This window comes from Hypanus sabinus, chromosome 21 (genome assembly GCF_030144855.1).
Source record: "Hypanus sabinus isolate sHypSab1 chromosome 21, sHypSab1.hap1, whole genome shotgun sequence".
NCBI lineage: Eukaryota > Metazoa > Chordata > Chondrichthyes > Myliobatiformes > Dasyatidae > Hypanus > Hypanus sabinus.
The window spans coordinates 66,429,045-66,450,349 of record NC_082726.1 but is presented as its reverse complement, the minus strand read 5'-3'; the positions used below and the strand labels follow the sequence as shown (position 1 = coordinate 66,450,349).

Here is a 21,305-nt window from a genome sequence, read left to right as displayed (position 1 = left end):
CCTGAATCCTGAAGCAATTCTAGTGGAATATTAAATCCTTTATTAAAGTGTGTGCTCTATCTTCACTGACATTTCGACAGGAAACAGCAGCCTCTAGTGCCTAATCCGAGTGAAAATCGTTCACAAAGCACAGAGTCTTCTTTACTTACTGACCACTCCGGGACACTCATGGCCCCCAGCTCACCTTTCCTTTTAATTCCAAATTCGTAACCTCAGGTTCAACATTTCACTGAGACAATAATAAGCCAGCAGACATAGGAGCAGAATCAGGCCATTCGGTCCATTGAATCTGCCCCACCATTCTCTCATGGCTAATTTATTATCCTTTTCAACCCCATTCTCCCGCCTTCTGCCCGTAACTTTTGACACACTTCCTAATCAACCTCTGCTTTAAATATACCCAAAGACTTGGCCACCACAGCCATCTGTTGTCATGAATTCCATTGATTCACCAAAGTTCAAAGGTACAAAGTTCGAGGTGAAATATATTATCAGAGTACATACATGTCACCATATACAACCCTGAGATTCTTTTTCCTGTGGGCACACTCAGCAAATCTGTAGAATAGTAACTGTAAGCAGGATCAATGAACAACAAACTGCAAATGCAAATATATATAAATGCACTCTACCTGTCTTTCAATATTCGTTACGTTTCAATGAGATCCCCCCTCATTCTTCTAAGCTGCAGCAAGTACAGGCCCAGAGCCATCAAACACTGCTCATGCATTAACCCTTTAATTCCCGGGATTGATCTTTATTATATAAGGGGCCCAAATCTGCTTACAATACTCCAATTATGATCTGAGCAATACCTTATAAAGCCTCAGCATTGCAACTCAAACCAACTCCCATTCCAATTGCAGTTTTACAGGGAGTGCTGCAAACAGAACCAAATGAGCTACTTGCCAAGCCACAGGCATTTCTGAATAGCCGGATCAGTACTGTGTCATGGTCAGGTTTCTGAGTATCGGCAGTGTCCCTTTAAACAGGAAACTAACCATTGGACTAGTGTGATGTGTTGCTGGTTCTACAGAGACTACTCCATGTTAAAACATAGAACATTATAGCATCATCCAGGCCCTTCGGCCCAAATGTTGTGCCAACATTTTTACGTACTCTGAGATCAATCTAACCCTTCTCTGCCACATATCTCCATTTCTATCATTCAAATGCCTATTTACGAGTTTCTTGGATGTCCCTAATGTATCTGCCTTTACCATCATCCCTGGATGGGCATTCCACGCACCAACCACTCTCTGTGTAAAAGACTTAGCTCTGTCAACCCACTATATTTTCCTCAGTGACTTTAAAATTATGCCCCTCGTATTAGCCCTTTCTACCCTGGGAGAAAAGCCTGTGGCTTTTCACTTGATTTGTTCCTCTATCATCCTGTACATCTCTATCAAGTCACCTCTCATCCTCCTTTGCTTCTGTGGCCTTTCAACTTAATCAAAAGTACCTGCCCCTCCACCTATCTTCATATCATCTGCAAACTTTGTAACAAAGCCCATCAATTCCATCATCCAATTCATTGACATACAAGGCCCAATACCAACCTCTGTGGAACACCACTAGTCATTGGCAGCCAACCAGCTCCCTTTATTCCCACTCTTTGCCTCCTGCTAATCAGGCATTACCTACCAAATGTAGAAAGGAGTAGATAAGGTGGACGTGGAGAGGATGTTTCCTTTGGTAGGGGTATCCAGAACCAGAGGGCATAGCCTCAAGTTTGAGAAGCGACTTTTTAGAACAGGGGTAAGGTGGAATTTTTTTTAGCCAGCGAGTAGTTAATCTGTGGAATGCTCTGCCACAGACAGCAGTGGAGGCCAAGTCCATGCGTATATTTACAGCAGAAGTTGATAGTTTCTGGTCGGTCAGAGCATCAAAGGATATGATGAAAGGGTAGATGTCTGGGGGTTGAATGGGATCTGGGATCAGCCATGATGGAATGGCAGAGCAGACTCAATAGGCTGAATGGCCTAATTCTGCTCCTATGTCTTATAGCCTTAGCCAATCCTCTGTCCATGCTAGTATTTTTCCTGTAATATCATGGGTTCTTATCTTGCTAAGCAGCTTCATGTGTGGCACCTTGACAAAGGCCTTACGAAATCAAAGCACACAACATCCACTGATTCTCCTTTGTTTGTACTGCATGTTATTTCTTCAAAGAATTCCAACAGATCTATTGGCAAAGCTGACTTTAACGTATGTTATCATGTGCCTCCAAGTATCCTGAAATCTCATCCTTAACAATTGACTCCAACAACTGCCCAACCACTAAAGTCAGGCTAACTGGCCTATAATTTTCTTTCTTCTGCCTCCCTCCCTTCTTAAAGAGTGGAGTGACATTTCCAATTTTACAGTCCTCCGGATCCATTCCAGAATCTAGTGATTCTTGAAAGATCATGACCAATGTGTCTCTGCAATCTCTTCACCTACCTTGTTTAGAAGCAATGTTCCCTCTAATTTCTAATGACCAGTATGCGCAAAATTCTTATGCTGTGCAATCTTTGCCCAGTGATAACATGTGCTCACTGAATAATTTCTTCAATAAAAACAGTATAAATAAGTAAGTGCTAAAATCTGCAGACAAATCATCACAAACTCCACTTCGTCTACACCATCCACATCAGAAACCAGAAAAGGAAATGTGATAGTGTATGATCATGAAATATACTTAACATGCCAACGAGGTAGAGAGTGACAGTTTAAATGCCTTTGTGCACTAGCTTCTAAAGGTGTGAACTGTGCGCTCACACAGATATGCACCTGAGAGGGAACATTGTTCGTAACCCTGGAGAGTTGTCCATCAGGTCCAGGTGACTTGCCTACCTTCAGATCTTTCAGTTTCCCAAGCAGCATCTCTCTAGCAATAGCAACTTCACTCACTTCTGCCCCCAGACACTTCCGAACATCCGGCATACTGCTAGTGTCTTCCACAGTGAAGACTGATGCAGACTTATTCAGATCATCCGCTATTTTGTTCTCCCCTATTTCTACCTCTCCAGCATCATTTTCCAGCAATTCGATATTTACTCTAATTTCTCTTTTACTCTTTATATATCTGAGAAAACTTTCGGTATCCTGTTTGATGTTATTAGTTAGCTTACCTTCAAATTTCATCCTTTCCCTCCTTATAGCTTTGTTAGTTGCCTTCCATTGGTTTTTAAAAGCTTCCCTATCCTCCAACTTACTCTATTAAATGCCTTCTCTTTGGCTTTTATGTTGGCTTTGACTTCCCTTGTCATCCTGTCTTTAGAATACTTATTCCTCTTTGGAATTGCTCACAGAAACTCTGCCATTGCACTTCTCTGATCATCCCTGCTGGTATTCCCTTCCAATCAACGTTGTCATGCTTCTGTAATTCCCTTTACTCCACTGTAATACCAGTACATCAAACTTCAGCGCCTGCCTCTCAAATTGCAGGGTGAATTCTATCATATTATGATTACTGCCTTCTTGGGTGCCTTTAAATCTTTCCCCCTCACCCTAATTTTGGATTTCTCTACCTTGAGGAAAAGTCTGTTACCAGCCCCCTTATCAATGCCTCTCATAATTTCTAAGGTCATCATTTTTTCTCCTGTGTTGCAAGGAATAAAGCCCTGCTCTGTCCAATCTTTTCCTGTAACTCAGGCCCTCTAATCCTGGCACTTCCTCATAAATCTCTGCTCTCTTTCTAGTTGAATCGTATCTTTTCTATTACAGAGTGACCAAAACTATGTATGGTACTCCAATTGAGGGCTTACCAATGACTTATATAATGGGAACAGAATGTCCCTGCTCTACAGTCAAAGCCCTGACTGATGAAGGCCAGCATGCTAAATATCTTTTCCACCACCCTGCCTACCTGTGATACCACTAAGCACGTGTGCTCTTAACTCTCTTTATTCCATTACACTCCCTCGATCCCTACCATTTTTAGCAATGTCCTATTGATCTTACCCTACATTCATTTGACTTCCCAAAATGAATCATCTTAAATATACAGTGTCTTTAAAAAGTATTCATCCCTCTTGGAAGTTTTCTTGTTTTACAACATTGAATCTCAGTTTTTGACACTGATCAACAGAAAAGGCTCTTTCTTGTCGAAGTGAAAACAGATTTCCACACTTCCCAATTTCATGTAATTTGGAGTTACTCCTTAATACTCCATCACACTTGTAATTCACTTGTTTTTAGATGTTAAGACGGTAAGATCAGAATCAGAATCAGAATCAGACTTTAATCGCCAAGTACCTGTGCACATACAAGGAATTTACTTCCAGCAGATGTTGTCTCTTTTCTCATAACAATAATAATGATAAATATAAATGAAAATATAGATTATACATACAGGTAGTGCAATCCAAGTAATAGTTAGCCGACAGTTAACCGGCAGTTAACTGTTCAGCATGTTGAACAAGATGGTGACGTTTTCAGTCACAGCAGCTTCTATGGAGTCAAGAAAAGGTGCTACGCTCCTGGTTAAATGTATTTTTAATGATTGCATGATCCTGCCATACATTTAAAGTCCTGCAGGTATACCCGATCAGCGAGTCGCTTGTTGGTGGAGGGAACAAAGGAGTTGTACATTGCGTTGCTGCCTGAGTTTAAGGGGCTGTACAGTATAATTGCAAGTGCTCATCTCAGTCACTTTTCTTGTGATCAGAATATCCTTTTGGACGTTGCTAATGTGGAATACCACAAATTCAATTCACCGATTTATTGGTGGAATGCAGGTGGAAGAGATCCATGGCCTCAGTCATAGTGAGGACCAGGCCTCAGGCTGTGGTGTCGCCTGTTTACAGCCACCAGGATAGAGGTATCGGAGCCAGTGTGCTCCACTGAGGGCGGTGTAGCACGGTGTCTGTGCTAGAGATCCATGGCCTCAGTCATAGTGAGGACCAGGCCTCAGGCTGTGGTGTCGCCTGTTTACAGCCACCAGGATAGAGGTATCGGAGCCAGTGTGCTCCACTGAGGGCAGTGTAGCACAGTGTCTGTGCTACCCCACTGGTGTTTGAAAGATGGGCAGAAGACTGTGGTGTCGCTTGTTTGCAGCCACCAGGAGAGAGGCATCGGAGCCGGTGCGCTCCAATGGGAGCGACGTAGTGCAACATAGGAAATGGAGTTGGTGCTGCCCTCCCTGGTGTTCAGTCAGTAGAAGACAGGCTCTGTTGTGGTCAACTGGAGATTTCTGCGCATTCAAATGAACTCAGGGTCTGGAATATATATGCAGACTATTGTGGCACCTAGCTTGCATCTGGACTCTTACTGTGTGGCTGTGACTTACTGCACAACTTTATGAGCTTGCTAAATTCTATATCTATGCGAGCTTTGTGCTGTGTGTGACTGTTGGTACTCTATTTTGCACCTTGGCCCAGGGAAATGCTGCCTTGTTTAGGTGTATTCATGAGTAATTATGTATGGTTGAATGACAATTAAACTTGAAATGAATTGAACAATAAATTTTCTAGTGGACACCGTAAGGACAGGAGCCTGAAGACACACACTCAATGTTTAAAGAACAGCTTCTTTCCCTCCACCATTAGATTTCTGAATGGTCCATGAACCCATAAACACTACCTCACTATTTTTTGCTTTCTTTTTTGCAACACTTATTTCATTTTCTCCCTATCTATCCATCTATCTACCTATATATGTTTTTTATTATTGAGATACAGCACAGAGTAGGCCACGCCACACAGCAATCCCCCGATTTAACGCCGGCCTAATCAGCTTACCATGAACAATCAATCTACTAATCGTCTTTGACCAATGACCCATTTACCACAGTCTTTGGAATATGGGAGGAAATTGGAGCACCTGGAGGAAACCCACATTGTCATGGGGAGAACATACAAACTTCTTCCAGGCAGTGGCGGAAATAGAACCCAGGATACCTGTACTGTAATGCTTAGTACTAACCAGTATACTACTGTACCACCACAAATATATCATATATATATGTATGTATATGTGTGTGTGTGTATATATATATATATATATATATATATGTATATGTGTGTGTGTATACACACACACACACACACACACACACACACACTTCCGGTGAATTGGGACCAGTGCATTTTGGCCCAATTAGCCAAAGCTTCATGGAAATAGTTAAAAAGGCATTAAAAAAACTGAGTAATGAATTGTGTATTTAAATGAAATACAGAATGAATGAGACCACCACCAACACCACTGCAGTACCACCGCTCCCTCTAAGCTGCACAGTGGCACAGAAACGGAAACTCTCCCGTGCACGTGGCCTTTGATACCACGCAGCTGGAATAAAGATAGATGAGAAAACCTTTGTAAAACGTGAAATATGTTCTTTGTTGTACTGCATTTCATTATATCATTCAATTAATAAATAAAAAGTATGTGATATTTCAGTATTGATAATATGCTTATTACAAAAAAGTCTATTTCAAGGGAGCTTGGGCTTTACTCTTTGGAGAGGAGGATGAGAAGAGACATGATAGAGGTGTACAAGATATTAAGAGGAATAGACAGAGTGAACAGCCAGCACCTCTTCCCCAGGGCACCACTGTTCAGTACAAGAGGACAGAGCTTTAAGGTAAGGGGAGGGAAGTTCAAGGGGGATATTAGAGGAAGGTTTCTCACTCAGAGAGTGGTTGGTGCGTGGAATGCACTGCCTGAGTCAGTGGTGGAGGCAGATACACTAGTGAAGTTTAAGAGATTACTAGACAGGTATATGGAGGAATTTAAGGTGGGGGTTTATATGGGAGGCAGGGTTTGAGGGTCGGCACAACATTGTGGGCCGACGGGCCTGTAATGTGCTGTACTATTCTATGTTCTATGTTCTAAGTGCCATGCAGTTTTCAGGCTGTGTAAAAATCTGCTCAGAGCATTGGTTGGCCCATGCATCCTTCAAATGTTCACTTTCATTGTAACATTCAACATTATTGTTGATACCTTCAAATTCTTTGTAGGTCTTAACTCATTGAAGTAAGGAAAAATTTAATTTTTACTCGTGGCTATTTCTGGAATCCCCAAGCCTGAAAGCTTGAAACCACAGTGAGCAAAACAGTTTTGAATTGTCTTACTGTTTATTTCTCGCCAACAATCAGTGCCAAAAGTCACTGCTTTTTGAACACAAACACATGCAACTGATGCCATTTAAAAACTTCGCTAAAAATATTAATGTATTATACACAGTACTGTGCCAAAGTCTAAGGCACACATATATAGCTAGGGCATCTAAGACTTTTGCACAGTATTGTAGTAATTTTATGTATTGCACTGTACTGCTGCCACAAAAAAACACATTTCATGATACTTATGGGTGATGATAAACCTGATTCTGATATTGTTCTCTGTTGTAGACTGAGATGGAAATCATGATTAAGAAAAAGGAAAAAGGAGAGTGGAGGGAGCAGGAAGCACCAGAGAGACATTCTGTAATGTTCAATAAACCAATTGTTTGGAATCAAATAACCTTGGCTGGTGTCTCAGGGCTGCGTGTGTCTGCGCCTGTGCCATCTGTCTGCCCCAGCACTGAAATCAGATAGCTGATTATCAGAGAAGTTCAGTTGGATCTAATATGTTCTGAACACAATTATTGAATAAGATTAGTGTCTTTGTATGTATGAAGCATTGCCTAGTAGGGATATGTGTAATGGGAGGTTAAACTAATTGGCACAAAATACCATCTATAAATTTGCTGATGATACAACCATTGTTAGTAGAATCTCAGATGGAGACAAGAGGGCGTACAGGAGCAACATATACCATCTAGTGGAGTGGTGTCCTAGCAACAACCTTGCACTCAACGTCACCAAGACAAAATAATTGATCGAGGACTTCAGACAGGGTAAGACGAAAGAACACATACCAATCCTCATAGAGGAATCAGAAGTGGACAGAGTGAGCAGCTTCAAGATCTCTGAAGCTCTAACCTACTCCCAATGTACCGATGAAGCTATAACGAAGGCAAGACAGCAACTATATTTCATTAGGAGTTTTAAGAGATTTGGCAGGTCAACAAAAACAACTCAAACTTCTACAGATGTACCATGGAGAGCATTCTGACATCACTGTCTGGTATGGGGTGGAGGGGGGAAGGACTACTGCACAGGACTGAAAGAAGATGCAGATGGTTGTAAATCTAGTCAGCTCCATCTTGGGTACGAGCCTACAAAGTACCCGAGACATCTTCAGGGAGCGGTGTCTCAGAAAGGCAATGTCCATTATCAAGGATCCCAGCAACCAGGGCATGCCCTTTTCTCACTGTTACCATCAGGTAGGAGGTACAGAAGCCTGAAGGCACACACTCAGCGATTCAGGAACAGCTTCTTCCCCTCTGCCATCTGATTCCTAAATGGACATTGAACCCTTGAACACTACCTCACTTTTAAAATATATATTATTTCTGTTTTTACATGATTTTTAATCTATTCAATATACATATACAGTAATTTATTTATTTATTTTTACTCTTTTTATTCTAGATTATGTTTTGCATTGAACTGCTGCTGCTAAGTTAGCAAGTTTCATGTCACATGCCGGTGATAGTAAACCTGATTCTGATTCAGACAAACGAACCTTATGAACTTGTTTTCTGTGGGAAAGCAGTGATCTTCCGAGTTTGACCACAGTTCAAGCAGAATTATTTGAATTCAAATTCCCCACTGGGGATGCCTTGGTAAACATGTTGGAACATGGTTAGAATTTCTCTCAGTGTGAGGGGATACTTGGGCTCGGAGGCCAACAGATTTAAGGATGCAGCATGGTACTTTGAACTTCATATCAAAGTATTTCATCCTTCTGCTAAGAACCATCATTCAAATCCAGGCTTCAGAAAGCCTGAAATTTGGAACACAAGAGATTCTGCAGAAGTTGGAAACCCAGAGCAACGCACACAAAATGCTGGAGGACCCCTATCACCTGCCAGCTTGTACTCTTTCCCCTCCCTCCACCACTGTCTTATTTGGGCTTCTTCCCCCTTCTTTTCCAGTCTTGATGAAGGGTCTCAGCCTGAAACATCGACTGTTAATTTGTTTCCATAGATGCTGCCTGACCTGCTGAGTCCCTCCACCATTTTGTCTCAAATTCGGTATGGGTTGTCATCAGTCATGTGACCAAGCCTGCCAACACACCCATCATTAACTGCTCTCCCTTCGTCATTAAGAACCAATACGTTTTTTACACAACTTTTGTCTCTTTATTTCACTTTCCAATCTTTGATGCCACATCTAATTTAACATCTTAAGGGTTAGGAACCACAATACAAAGCAGCACGTGTATGGACGCCTCCGTATGTAACTTCTGAGTAGCTCAATGGACACCAGACTCCTCTCCAGCAAAGGCCTTCACAGCCTTCACTGTCTCTATGTTAGTCGTTTTCTATGGCAATATCCTCCAGATCCCCCATGACTATTAATTCCAAGTTATGGTCTTCTGGTTGGATCTGACTATTTATCGCACTACACCACGACTCCTTTTCACTAGCTGCCCTGCTCCCTGTGTGAGAGTCATATAGTGTCTCAATATATGGCTGGTTTTCTCGCTCCTCTGTGTATCCCAGATCAAAGTTAGTCCGTTCATTCAGAGACTCCTCCTCCCTCTGTATCTCCAGGAGCACTGCGGGAGCTGACATTTGGGAAGGGGCCCTAAGAGACGACGTCAGTGGGAAGGACAGAAATCCAGGATACAGCACATAGGAAGTGTTAAAAAAGTCTAGTGTGGTATTTTGACCTGTCGAGGGTATGGACACTTGGAAATAATTCCCAGTCTCTGGATCGTACAATGTCTTCTGCTGCACTTGGATGGGAATATCTACAACAAAGTATTGACCAGTTTCGGGATCTTGAAGTAATTTCTGTTGGCTGAATGGGAATGAATGTAGAGGGGTAAAGGACTGAGCGCTATCTAATGCCAGGCTGTCAGGAAGGGCAGGGAAATCACACGGAGTGAGTGGCGGTTGAGGAGCTGGAGAGCAACTCGCGGGCAGCGGTGATGTGGGCACACTTGTGGGAGACATGGGCACACTTGGAGAAGCATCATTTTCTGCTCCCTCGCTGCTCTGATATCTCTGCTTGCTCTCTGACCTTTTCCTCCTGGTTGCCAGCTTTTTGGCCCGGCGCAGTGCTTTCTCCGACTTGGGAGGGACAACAGGTGGTTTTGCCGCTGCTTTTGAATCCAGGCTGCATGTTGATTCCGGCCTCGGATTGGGAGTGGCTGAACTGGCCAAACACATCTCAACTGAGTCAGGCTTGGCACCTTCTGGGGTTTCATTTGATGGAAGCGTAGTTGGTGTTTCAGCATCTTCACCCACCCCTTTGGGCAGAGTTAGCTTTGTGGGTTTTGCTCCTGAGGCTGTTCTCAGTACATTCTCCTTGGCTTTAAACAGACCAAGTCGCGGGGAACTTGGGATGTTACTTCCTGATCTGTCTTCTTCCTGTTTTGAGAAAATACTGTAGAACTTTTCTTCGCACATGACTGCAGAACCATTCTCCTTTGTTTTATTCTCTGGCAGGCCTCTCAATATCTCCTGCGGGGAATGACTTTGAAATGTCATCAGTGTGGCCTGTTTCTCCCCTCCCCTTTCAGAGCTTGTAGCTGGATCACTCAGTGCGTAATACTCTAACTCATTCCTTTCAAAGGTTTTGTCATTTTCGGCTGCAGGGCGACTCTTCAAAACATTGGCATTATTTCCAGGACACAGCTCCTTCGAGTGGTGACCTGCTAGTGACTCCTGGACCTGGGACTTGCTGGTACCTAAGTCAATGTAGGACTGACTGGATAACTTTAAATCCTGCCTGGTCCTGTCTTCTCTTATCGAATGGGAAGAACCTCGGATGCTCGATGCACTCGGGTCTGTGGTTGGGAGACCAGCATCCTCTGACCGCTGTGACGTCAATGCTCCCTCCTGCCTTCTGGAGTGCCTCTCGTGTGTGCGACCATCTTTCTCTGAGTGGCAGACCGGGTCACATTCAGGCTTACTCCGTCTCATCTCTGCCCTTTCTTGCGCAATTGGAGATGTCTCTGGGCTACCACTCGCAGTCAGCAAGTCCTGTGAAGTTGTCGTGGGAAGATCTGTCTTCGGTTTATTCAGCTGATGTGAAGCCCTTCTGTGCGGACTTCTTCCTGCATGAATCTCTGACGCTGTCATGGCCGACTGAGGTCTGGAACTTCTTGTTCTCCAGACGGGGTAGCTCCCACCTTCTTTAACCGTCTGTGGTGATGGCAGGTTCAGATAGTTATCATTCTTCCCCATGTCCAGCTCGCCTTTGGGAACCATGACAACTTTGAGACCATCAGCAGGAGGTCTTGCATCTGCAACACTGGGCACCCTGCCAACCTTCCCCTGATCACTGGCATCAGTCGCACAGTTTTCCTGGATGGCCAGCTGAACAGGAGCGGAAGATGTTCTTGTGCTGGTCTGCTGGGTGCTTTGATAGAGATAGAACCTGGCTTTTCCAGGCTCTGACAGGTTCTGTGGAGCAACAGCTGGTGAGTAGGTGGATTTTACCCGTTTCCTGACATCCTTCAGACTGTACATCAGATTTGATGCTTTGGATTTATAGCCTAAAAGAGTCTGGTTGTCACCTTTGATCTCATCGCCCTGATTGGTGCATGGCTGAGTGAAGGGAGGTGTCACCTCGGTGGGCTGGTTTCTGTGTGGTTCTGCTTCATTTGTACCGTGGACAATGTTTGGTGTCAGGAGCTTTGAAATGCTGAAGGAAGGGCTTTCCCCACGAGCAACTGGTTCAGCCATGGGTGGACCTTTCGTTGTCGGTTCTTCCACACCCACTGACTCAGCCTCCATTTGCATTTTGTTTCTTGGATACCTTGAGTTCCTCCACAGCTGAAAACCTTTCTCCTCAACCCCATTTTCTACCATGCCACCACTGCCCTCTTCAGATCTAACCATCTGAGGACTACCACCCTGATACTGGTTTCCTTTGACAGTGTGGAGATTTTCTTCAGCCACAGGTACATGGGGTTCTATGTCTCTATTACAGGGTGAACGACTGACTGGATGCTGCATCTCAGTTTCTTTGACTTTGTTAAGAGACTTTGCCTGCACTAATGAAGGAGCTTGTTTCTCAGCGATGGTACCTTCGTCAGAAGCTTTCAGGTGGACATTGGGGTTCTGTGTTTGAATGGAAGCATCCTCTTTAAACAGAGACTTGCTGTGATCCTGCCAGGATTTGAATGCACTGCATTCACTGTGAAGGAAACTGTTCTTTGTATCCAACTTCTTCAGCCTGCTGACTTTTTCAGACAGGGCTTTATCCAATTTTTTATTGGAGTCGTGAAGAGTCTTGAAGTCAGTAGGTTTTCGATATTGGGAGGATTTCAGATATCCTAAAGTATTGGTTTTGCTGCCTTTCTCTTGAGCAACATGTTTTTTAGTTACCCAATAATTCTCCTGACAAGCAGCAGAAAAGCTGGATTTCTCTCTGTGCAAGCTGATGATGGCTGACGGGTCGAACTGCGCAATGTCTTTAATGGCGTCTTCCCCAGGTGGCTCAAAGTGTGAAGATGGCTTTGCATTGACCCCAACAGTCCCAGTGAAATTTCTGTCACATTGATGAAAAGCTCCAACTTTTGATTTCTGCTGGTTTTTCTCATTAGCTTCAATTAGGAAGCCATTTCCCATGCCAGCTTTCTCTTCTCCAACAGAATATTGTCCTGTTGATTCTTGGAATGTCTCTGGCAACTCTTTTGCCTGATTCTTGGTGACTTTAGGTGACACATTACAGTTTTTCAGTTTGCCTCCAGAATACTTTTTCCCTTCTGGGGCTGGAGCAGCATGATTCACACCGACAGCCAGTGGTGATCTGTGCACCTCAAACTCATTGCACGAGCCTTCTTCTACAACACACAAGCTCTTGAAAGCACGTTCCGTAAGACTACTTACTTCTCTATCTGCTTCGTCCAAAATGCTCCCAGCACTTGACGTATCACTAAAACCATCCACAGGTTTAGAATGTGCCTGCATGATTCTCCTTTTAGCTGAACCTCTATTATTAAGTGAGTCCATGGCTCAGATCTGTTCCCCACAGTCTGTTTCGTTGAGGAGGTTCTCTGCGCTTCTACGATACTTTGCTTGGTACTCAAGAATTCTGAAGCTTCTTCATCCTTCATCCATTCAGATACCAGGTCATGAAACAAGGATTTCTTTCCTGTGTAATAAAAACAATGCTTTAGTTTAAAGGTTTATCATATTGATATCTGTACCATAATATCATGTCTGCACACTTTTGTTTTGATACCCTTGAATGGAAAAGCCTACAAACAGAAATGGATTCAGCCCAGTGTAGCAAGGGTAAAGCGCTCTCCACTATGGAATGCATCTATAAAGAGCGCTGTCACAAGAAAGCATCAGGGACCCCCCACCATCCTGGCCATACTCTATTCAGGAAGGAGGTTCAGGAGCAGTTATTACCCCTCAACCATGAGGCTTCTGAACCAGAGTGAACACTGAACTGACCCCAGAACCCATAGACTCACTTTCAAGGACCCTACAATCCATGCTCTCAATATTTATTTAATTATGTACGTATTTATTTATTTTTCTTTTTGCATTTGGACTCTTGTCTTTTGCACGTTGTTTATCAATCTTTGAGTGTAGTTTTTCATTGATTTTATTGTGTTAGCTTGTATCTACTGTGAATACCTTCAGGAAAATGAATCTCAGGGCAGTATATGGTGATAGTAAATTTACTTTGAACTTGGAAATGGGGCAAAGGGAGAGTGCAGAGCTTTACAAAATAATAGTAAATTGGTAAAATGATAAGTAACAAACACAAAATGTTGGAGGAACCCAGCAGGTCAGGCAGCAAATCTGGAGAGGAATAAGGAGTCAACATTTGGGCTGAACTCTTTATCAGTCTGAAATGGCCTTGCAGTGACTGAAAGTGACTTTCCCCTCACCTGGTCTCACCTATCACCTGCCAGATTGCAGCTTTTCCCTTCCCCTCACCGTCTGGCTTCTGTCCTCTTTCCTTCCAGAACAGAGGTGAAGATGAATTTCTTTAGCCAGAGGAAAGCAAATCTGTGAAATTCAATACTGTAGATGGCTGTGTATATTTAAAGTGGAGGTTGATAAGTTCTTGATTAGTCAAAGCATCAGAGGTTACACTGGGAAGGTAGAGGAATGGATTTGTGAGGGATAATCTGTTTAAGTTTATTATCATTTGGCTATACATATATACAACCAAATGAAATATTGTTTCTCCAGACCATGATGACCAGCTCAAAACATGTATCACGCATAGCATAAAAAACAAAATATTATCATAAGTATGTCAATAAAATATAATTCAAAATGCATATGGTGCACAGCACAGTTAACAAGTAAGCAGTTCACTGTTCCAGTGACAAGACATTAGTGGTGGTGCAGTAGTCAATCTACCATAATGGAACAGACTCATTTGTCCGAATGGCTTAATTCTGCTCCCATGTTTTATGGTCTTCTGGTCTTATTTTCCAGCTTCGCGCCCCATCTTGCTCACTCCCACAGATCACCATTTGAGGTATGTCTCCCACCTGCCTTGATCGCCATGGAATGAGCATTTTGGCTGCTCAAACAAATAAAAGTAGTGTCAAACCTTCTATTCATCTTGGTATTATATCTTTATGGTCCATTTCCTAACTTCAAACATGTTACCTTCCTTAACCTTCTCTGAATTGAGAAACTTGGAGGACAGCAATAGGTGGAGTGTTGTGCATACTGGTCAGCACAACGCTTTACAGCAGGCGACTCGGGTTCAATTCCCATTTACTGCTTGCTTGTAAGGAGTCTATCCATTCTCCCATTTCCTTCGGGTGCTCAGCTTTCCTCCCAGATCACAAAAAATGCATCAGTTGGTAGGCTAACTGGTCATTGTAAATTATCCTGTGATCAGGCTAGCATTAAATTGGGGGATTGCTGGGTAGTGTGTTTCGAAGGGCAGTAAGGGCCTACTCCGTTCTGAATCCCAATAAGTAAACACTTCATTAGGAGCTTGAAGAGATTTGGTACATCAACAAATACACTCAAAAACTTCTATAGATGTACCGTGGAGAGCATTCAGACAGGCTGCATCACTGTCTAGTATGGGGGGCGGGGGCAGGTACTGCACAGAACTGAAAGAAGCTGCAGAGGATCATAAATTTAGTCAGCTCCATCTTTTAGCCTACAATGTACCCAGGAGTTCTTCAAGGAGCGGTGTCTCAGAAAGGTAGCGTCCATTATTAAGGATCTCCAGCACCCAGGACATGCCCTTTTCTCACTGTTACCATCAGGTAGGAGGTACAGAAGTCTGAAGGCACACACTCAGCGATTCAGGAACAGATTCTTCCCCTCTGCCATCCAATTCCTAAATGGAGATTGAACTCTTGGACACTACCTCACTTTTTTAAGATATAGTATTTCTGGTTTTTTTTGCACAATTTTTAATCTATTCGATATACGTATACTGTAATTGATTTAGTTATTTATTATTTTTTTCTTCTAGATTATGTTTTGCATTGAACTGCTGCTGCTAAGTTAACAAATTTCATGTCACATCCCAGTGATAATAAACCTGATTCTGATTCTGAAATAAGTAAGTAAGTAAATAAATAAACAATTAAACAAAGTGGGTGAATAAATAAATGTGGTAAAATATGTTGTGAAAGACAAGAACATGTCTCAATATTGAAGAACTTCTTAGCTTCAAAAGCCTGCCTACTCACTTCAGTTTTCAGTACTATAGTCACATTGGCAGAAGTGTAACTGTGAACAGAATAGAATTAAAGAATTGCTAAAGCTTGATCATTCAGTTGGGGAAGTCAATGTATATAGCAATCTTAAAATGTTTAATAATTTTAAAGGGGCATTGACATATTTTTCTATCATTTTGCTTTCCTGTGTTTATCTCTTATGCAATACATTTTTGACTTTATGTGGTCTGATAACTGTGATCAGAAACATTAATGATTATAATTCAAAGTTTGTTTTTAATCCCACAGACCTTGAACTAAGTAACAGTAAAGATGTTTAATTTTTATTTATGCTTGTATGCAATAATCCATCCTCTGTTCTCTTATTTAATTAATGAGCAGGCAGATATGTGGGAAGGAGAGTATTCAATCTACAGTATGTTTACTTTAGAAATCAATTCACATTCAGTTAATCACACACAAAAACCCCACGAAGTTCATTGTAGTGTCTGGAAATTATTTCCTTGAACTTAACATAAATTTTATCTTAAATTTGGGATCAGAATAACTGGTCTCATAGAAATCTAACTTTTGATAAAGTATTGGTTAACTTCTTCTTCAATGGACACAGGAGACAGAGATGGTGACATTAATCACAGGGGGTTCTGCAGATGCTGGAAATCCAGAGAAACACACAGAAAATGCTGGAGGAACTCAGCAGGTCAAGCAGCATCTATGGAAATTGTCGATGTTTCGGACCGAGTCCTTTCTTCAGGGCCGAAATGGAAGGGTGAAGATGCCAGAATGAAAAGGTGGGGCAAGGGGAAGGAGGATAGCTAGAAGGTGATGGGTGAAGCCAGGTGGGTGGGAAAGGTAAAGGGCTGGGGAAGGAGTCTGATAGGAGAATAGAGTGGACCATAGGAGAAAGCAACCCAGAGGAGGTGATAAGCAGGAAAGGAGAATAGGTGGGGAATAGAAGAAGAGAGAAGGGGATAAAGAAAGAGGAGATGGCCAGAGTAGGAGATAGAAAAAGAGGGAAGAGGATAAAGGATCTCGGCCCAGAACGTTGGCTCTTTATTCCTCTTCATAGACGCTGCCTGACTTGCTGAGTACCTTCAGCATTTTCTGTGTGTTGCTCAATGTTTAAAATTATTTGGAAGTTTATGTAATATAGAAAATAGAAACATAGAAAACCTACAGCACAATACAGACCTTTCGGCCCACAACGCTGTGCCGAACATGTCCTTACCTTAGAACTACCTAGGCTTACCCATAGCCGTCTATTTTTCTAAGCTCCATGTACCTATCCAAGAGTCTCTTAAAAGACCCTGACCCACTGTCATCAGACTATCCACTGACATCTTCTACAAACCCACTGACTCCCATAACTATCTTGACTATACCTCTTCCCACCCTGCCCAATGCAAAAATGCCATTCCCTATTCCCAGTTCCTCCATCTCCGTCACATCTGCTCCCAGGATGAGGCTTTCCGTTCTAGGACCTCTCGAATGTCCACTTTCTTTCAGGATCGTGGTTTCCCTTCTGGCGTCATCAAAGATGCCCTCACCTGCATCTCCTCCACTTCCTGCACTTCAGCCCTTAACCCATCCTCCCGTCACCGCATCAGGGACAGGGTCCCCCTTGTCCTCACCTACCACCCCACCAGCCTCCGGATCCAACACATTATCCTCCGCAACTTCCGCCACCTTCAACAGGACCCCACCACCAAGCACATCTTTCCCTCCCTGCCCCTCTCTGCTTTTCGCAGGGATCGTTCCCTCCGTGACTACCTGGTCCACACGTCCCTCCCCACAGAACTCCCACCCGGCACTTATCCCTGCAAGCGCAAATGCTACACCTGTCCCCACCCCCCCCCCCCTTACCACCATTCCGGGCCCCAGACAGTCCTTCCAGGTGAGGCAACATTTCACCTGCGAGTCTGCTGGAGTCGTCTATTGCATCCAGTGCTCCCCATGCGGTCTCCTCTACATCAGCGAGACCCGACGCAGATTGGGAGACCGCTTCATTGAGCACCTACGCTTCGTCCGTCACAATAGACAGGACCTCCCGGTTGCCACCCACCTCAACTCTGCCTCTCATTCCCATATAGATATGTCCATACATGGCCTCCTCTACTGCCATGATGAGGCCAAACTCAGGTTGGAGGAGCAACACCTCATATACCGTCTGGGTAGCCTCCAGCCTGGTGGTATGAACATTGAATTCTCCAATTTCTGGTAATTCCCTCCCCCTCCCCCTATCCCAGGTCCCTCTCTGCCTCTCTCCCCTTTCAACTTTCTGCTTCTTTATCTCTACAGTTCTTTCATGCTTATGCCCTCCCCCTCCCCCTTTATCTTTCCTCTGATTGGTTTTCCACCTGGCGCCTCTACGCCCTACCCCCTCCCCTATTTCTATTACTGGGCTTCGGTCCTCTCTTCCACCACCCACACCCCCCCACTTTCCTGGTGAAGGGTCTTGGCCCAAAACGTTGGCTACTCTTTTCTTATGGATGCTGCCTGACCTGCTGAGTTCTTCCAGCGTTGTGTTCGTCTTCTTTGATCCACAGCATCTGCAGTTGTACTTTTGTGTCTTAAAAAGACCCTATCGTATCCACCTCCACCACTGTCACTGTCAGCCCATTCCATGCACTCACCACTCTCTGTGTAAAAAACTTACCCCTGACATCTCCTCTGTACCTACTTCCAAGCACTTTAAAACTTAGGCCCTCACCCCATCTTCCCATCACCACACCAGGGACCGTGTTCCCCTTGTCCTCACCTACCACCCCACCAGTCTCCAGATCCAGCACATTATCCTCTGCAACTTCCGCCACCTTCAACAGGACCCCACCTCTAAAGACATCTTTCCCTGTCAACCCCTCTCTGCTTTTCACAGGGATCGTTCCCTCCGCGACTGCCTGATCCACACGTCCCTCCCCATAGATCTCCCACCCGGTACTTATCCCTGCAAGTGTAAGTGCTACACCTGTCCCTACACCTCCCCTCTTACCACTATTCAGGGTCCCAAACAGTCCTTCCAGGTGAGGCAACACTTCACTTCTGAGTCTGTTGGGGTCATCTATTGCATCCGGTGCTCCTGGTGCGGCCTCCACTACATCGGCAAGACCTGACGCAGATTGGGGGACTGCTTCGTCGAGCACCTACGCTCCGTCCGTCACAATAAACAGGATCTCCTGGTTGCCACCCACTTCAACTCTGCTTCAAATTCCCATTCGGATATGTCCATACATGGCCTCCTCTACTGCCATGATGAGGCCAAACTCAGGTTGGAGGAGCAACACTTTATATACTGTCTGGGTAGTCTCCAGCCCCTTGGTATGAACATCGAATTCTCCAACTTCCAGTAATTCCCTCCCTCTCCCTTCCCCTATCATACTTCCACTCTGCCTCCTCTTCTAGCTGCCTATCACCTCTCTCATGATTCTGCCTTCTTCTACTACCCATAGTGCTTTCCCCTTACATTCCTTCTTCACCTCTCTGGCCTATCCCCTCCCTGCTTCCCCTCCCCCACCCCTTGATCTTTCCTCTGATTGGTTTTTCACCTTCACCTTCCCCCTCTCCCCACCTTCTTTATAGGGCCCCTGCCCCTCCTTCTTCAGTCCTGACAAAGGGTCTCGGCCCGAAACGTTGACTGCTCCTTTCAACGGATGCTGCCCGACCTGCTGAGATCATCCAGCTTGTTTGTACGTGTTGACTTTAAAACTGTGCCCTCTCATGCTATCCATTTCAGCCCTGGGAAAAAGCCTCTGACTGATCACACTATCAATGCCTCTCTATCTTGTATACACCCCAGCATATCCAATACTATGCAATACTAGAATATAGAAGGTAATATGTTAAATTTATTGCTTAGCTTCTTTCTGCGTTGTCTTCCCCAGCACCTCACTCTGCTGCTACAACCCAGAGACGTGTTTTTAATTGGCCACAGTAACTTTTGCCCACCACTTTAGGAGAGGATTATTGGGAATTAACAAGATAGAAAGGAACTCTCATACTTGAAGGGCTGATTGGTCACCTCCTAAGTAGTGTTTGGTACTCCGGATTTCCAGCATCAGCAGAATTGTACAGTACAGTCCTCCTTTGCCTTCCCTTCGAGAACAGGGCTCCTTACTGGAAGAGCCGAGTATTGGGGAACAGCTTGTTCCATATCCAGGATGCTCTGCCAATTGCTAGGGTGTAGCCTAACAGATACTGGTCACCCACCTCTACCTGTGGAGAACCTTTGCAACAAATGGTGCTTTTTTCTCAAGGTGAGGGAAAGGTAGGAGAGACATTTGCTCCATCCGCAATGGCAGCCAATCGTTTAAATTCCACCGCTCATTGCTACTCAGATATGTCGGTCCATGGCCCCTCTACTGCCACAATGAGACCACGCTCAGAATGGAGAACCAAAACCTCTTATTCCATTGTGTATCTTCAACCTGAGAGCATTGAATTCTATAACTTCCAGTAATTTCTCCCCCTGCTCTTTTTTTCCACTCTCCATTCTGACTGTCCTCTTACCCCTTCTCTTCTCCTCACCTATCACCTCCCTTTGGTGCCCACCCCTTGCCTTTCTCACATGGTCCACTCTCTCCTCCTATCAGATTCCTTCTTCTTCAGCCTTTCAACAATTTCCCCCTATCATCTTCTATCTTCTCACTTCATTCCTCCTTCCCACCCACCCACCCTCCCCCTCACCTGGACTCATTTATCACCTACCAGTTTGTATTCCTCCTCCTCCTCCCCCACCTTCTTCCCCCTTTCTTTCCAGTCCCAATGAAGACTCTCGGCTGAACTGACAGACAGACAGACAGACAGACGTACTTTATTGATCCCGAGGGAAACCGGTTTTTGGTACAGCTGCCCAACCAAGAATAGTGTAGAAATATAGCAATATAAAACCATAAATAATTAAATAATGATAAGTTAATTATTCCAAGTGGAAATAAGTCCAGGACCAGCCTATTGGCTCAGGGTGTCTGACACTCTGAGGGAGGAGTTGTAAAGTTTGATGGCCACAGGCAGGAATGACTTCCTGTGACGCTCAGTGTTACATCTCGGTGGAATGAGTCTCTGGCTGAACGTACTCCTGTGCCTAACCAGTACATTATGGAGTGGATGGGAGTCATTGTCCAAGATGGCATGCAACTTGGACAGCATCCTCTTTTCAGTTGACTCTTTATTCCTCTTCATAGATGCTACCTGATCTGCTGTGTGTTACTCTGGATTTCCAGCATCTGGAGAATCTCTTGCGGGGATGGGAAACCTGTTGGACTCCACCCATATTGCAGTACTGTATTTACAGGCATACATGTTCTACCACAAGTTCTTCGATATATTGACTGTACCTAACTGTGATCGCAGCGCCAGATTGATGGTGCTCACCTCTACCCAAACAGCAGAAAGACTACCACTGGATGATATAACTCAGAACAAAGTGCTCCCTTTTGGGATGCAGCACAGAATAAGCTCTTCTGACCTAGTGAGTCGCACTGCCAGCAATCCACCTATTTAACCCTAGCCTAATCACAGGACAATTTACGTTGACCAACTAACCTACTAACCAATACACCTTTGGACAGTGGGAGGAAAGTGGAGCACCAGGATGAAACCTATGCGTACACAGGGAGGACGTACAAACTCCTTACAGATGGCTT

The 21,305-nt window shown here is 44.1% G+C and overlaps 1 protein-coding gene across 1 annotated transcript in view; it reads right to left on the bottom strand.

Moving 5' to 3' along the window:
- Positions 1–9,115: 9,115 nt before the first annotated feature.
- Positions 9,116–21,305, bottom strand: part of LOC132379272 (cardiac-enriched FHL2-interacting protein) — a 94,554-nt gene continuing 82,364 nt past the window's right edge. The window contains exon 4 of the mRNA XM_059946970.1: positions 9,116–13,142. Coding sequence (XP_059802953.1) covers positions 9,344–13,000 — 3,657 coding nt within the window. The 5' untranslated portion in view covers positions 13,001–13,142 and the 3' untranslated portion in view covers positions 9,116–9,343. The remainder of the gene's footprint in view (positions 13,143–21,305) is intronic.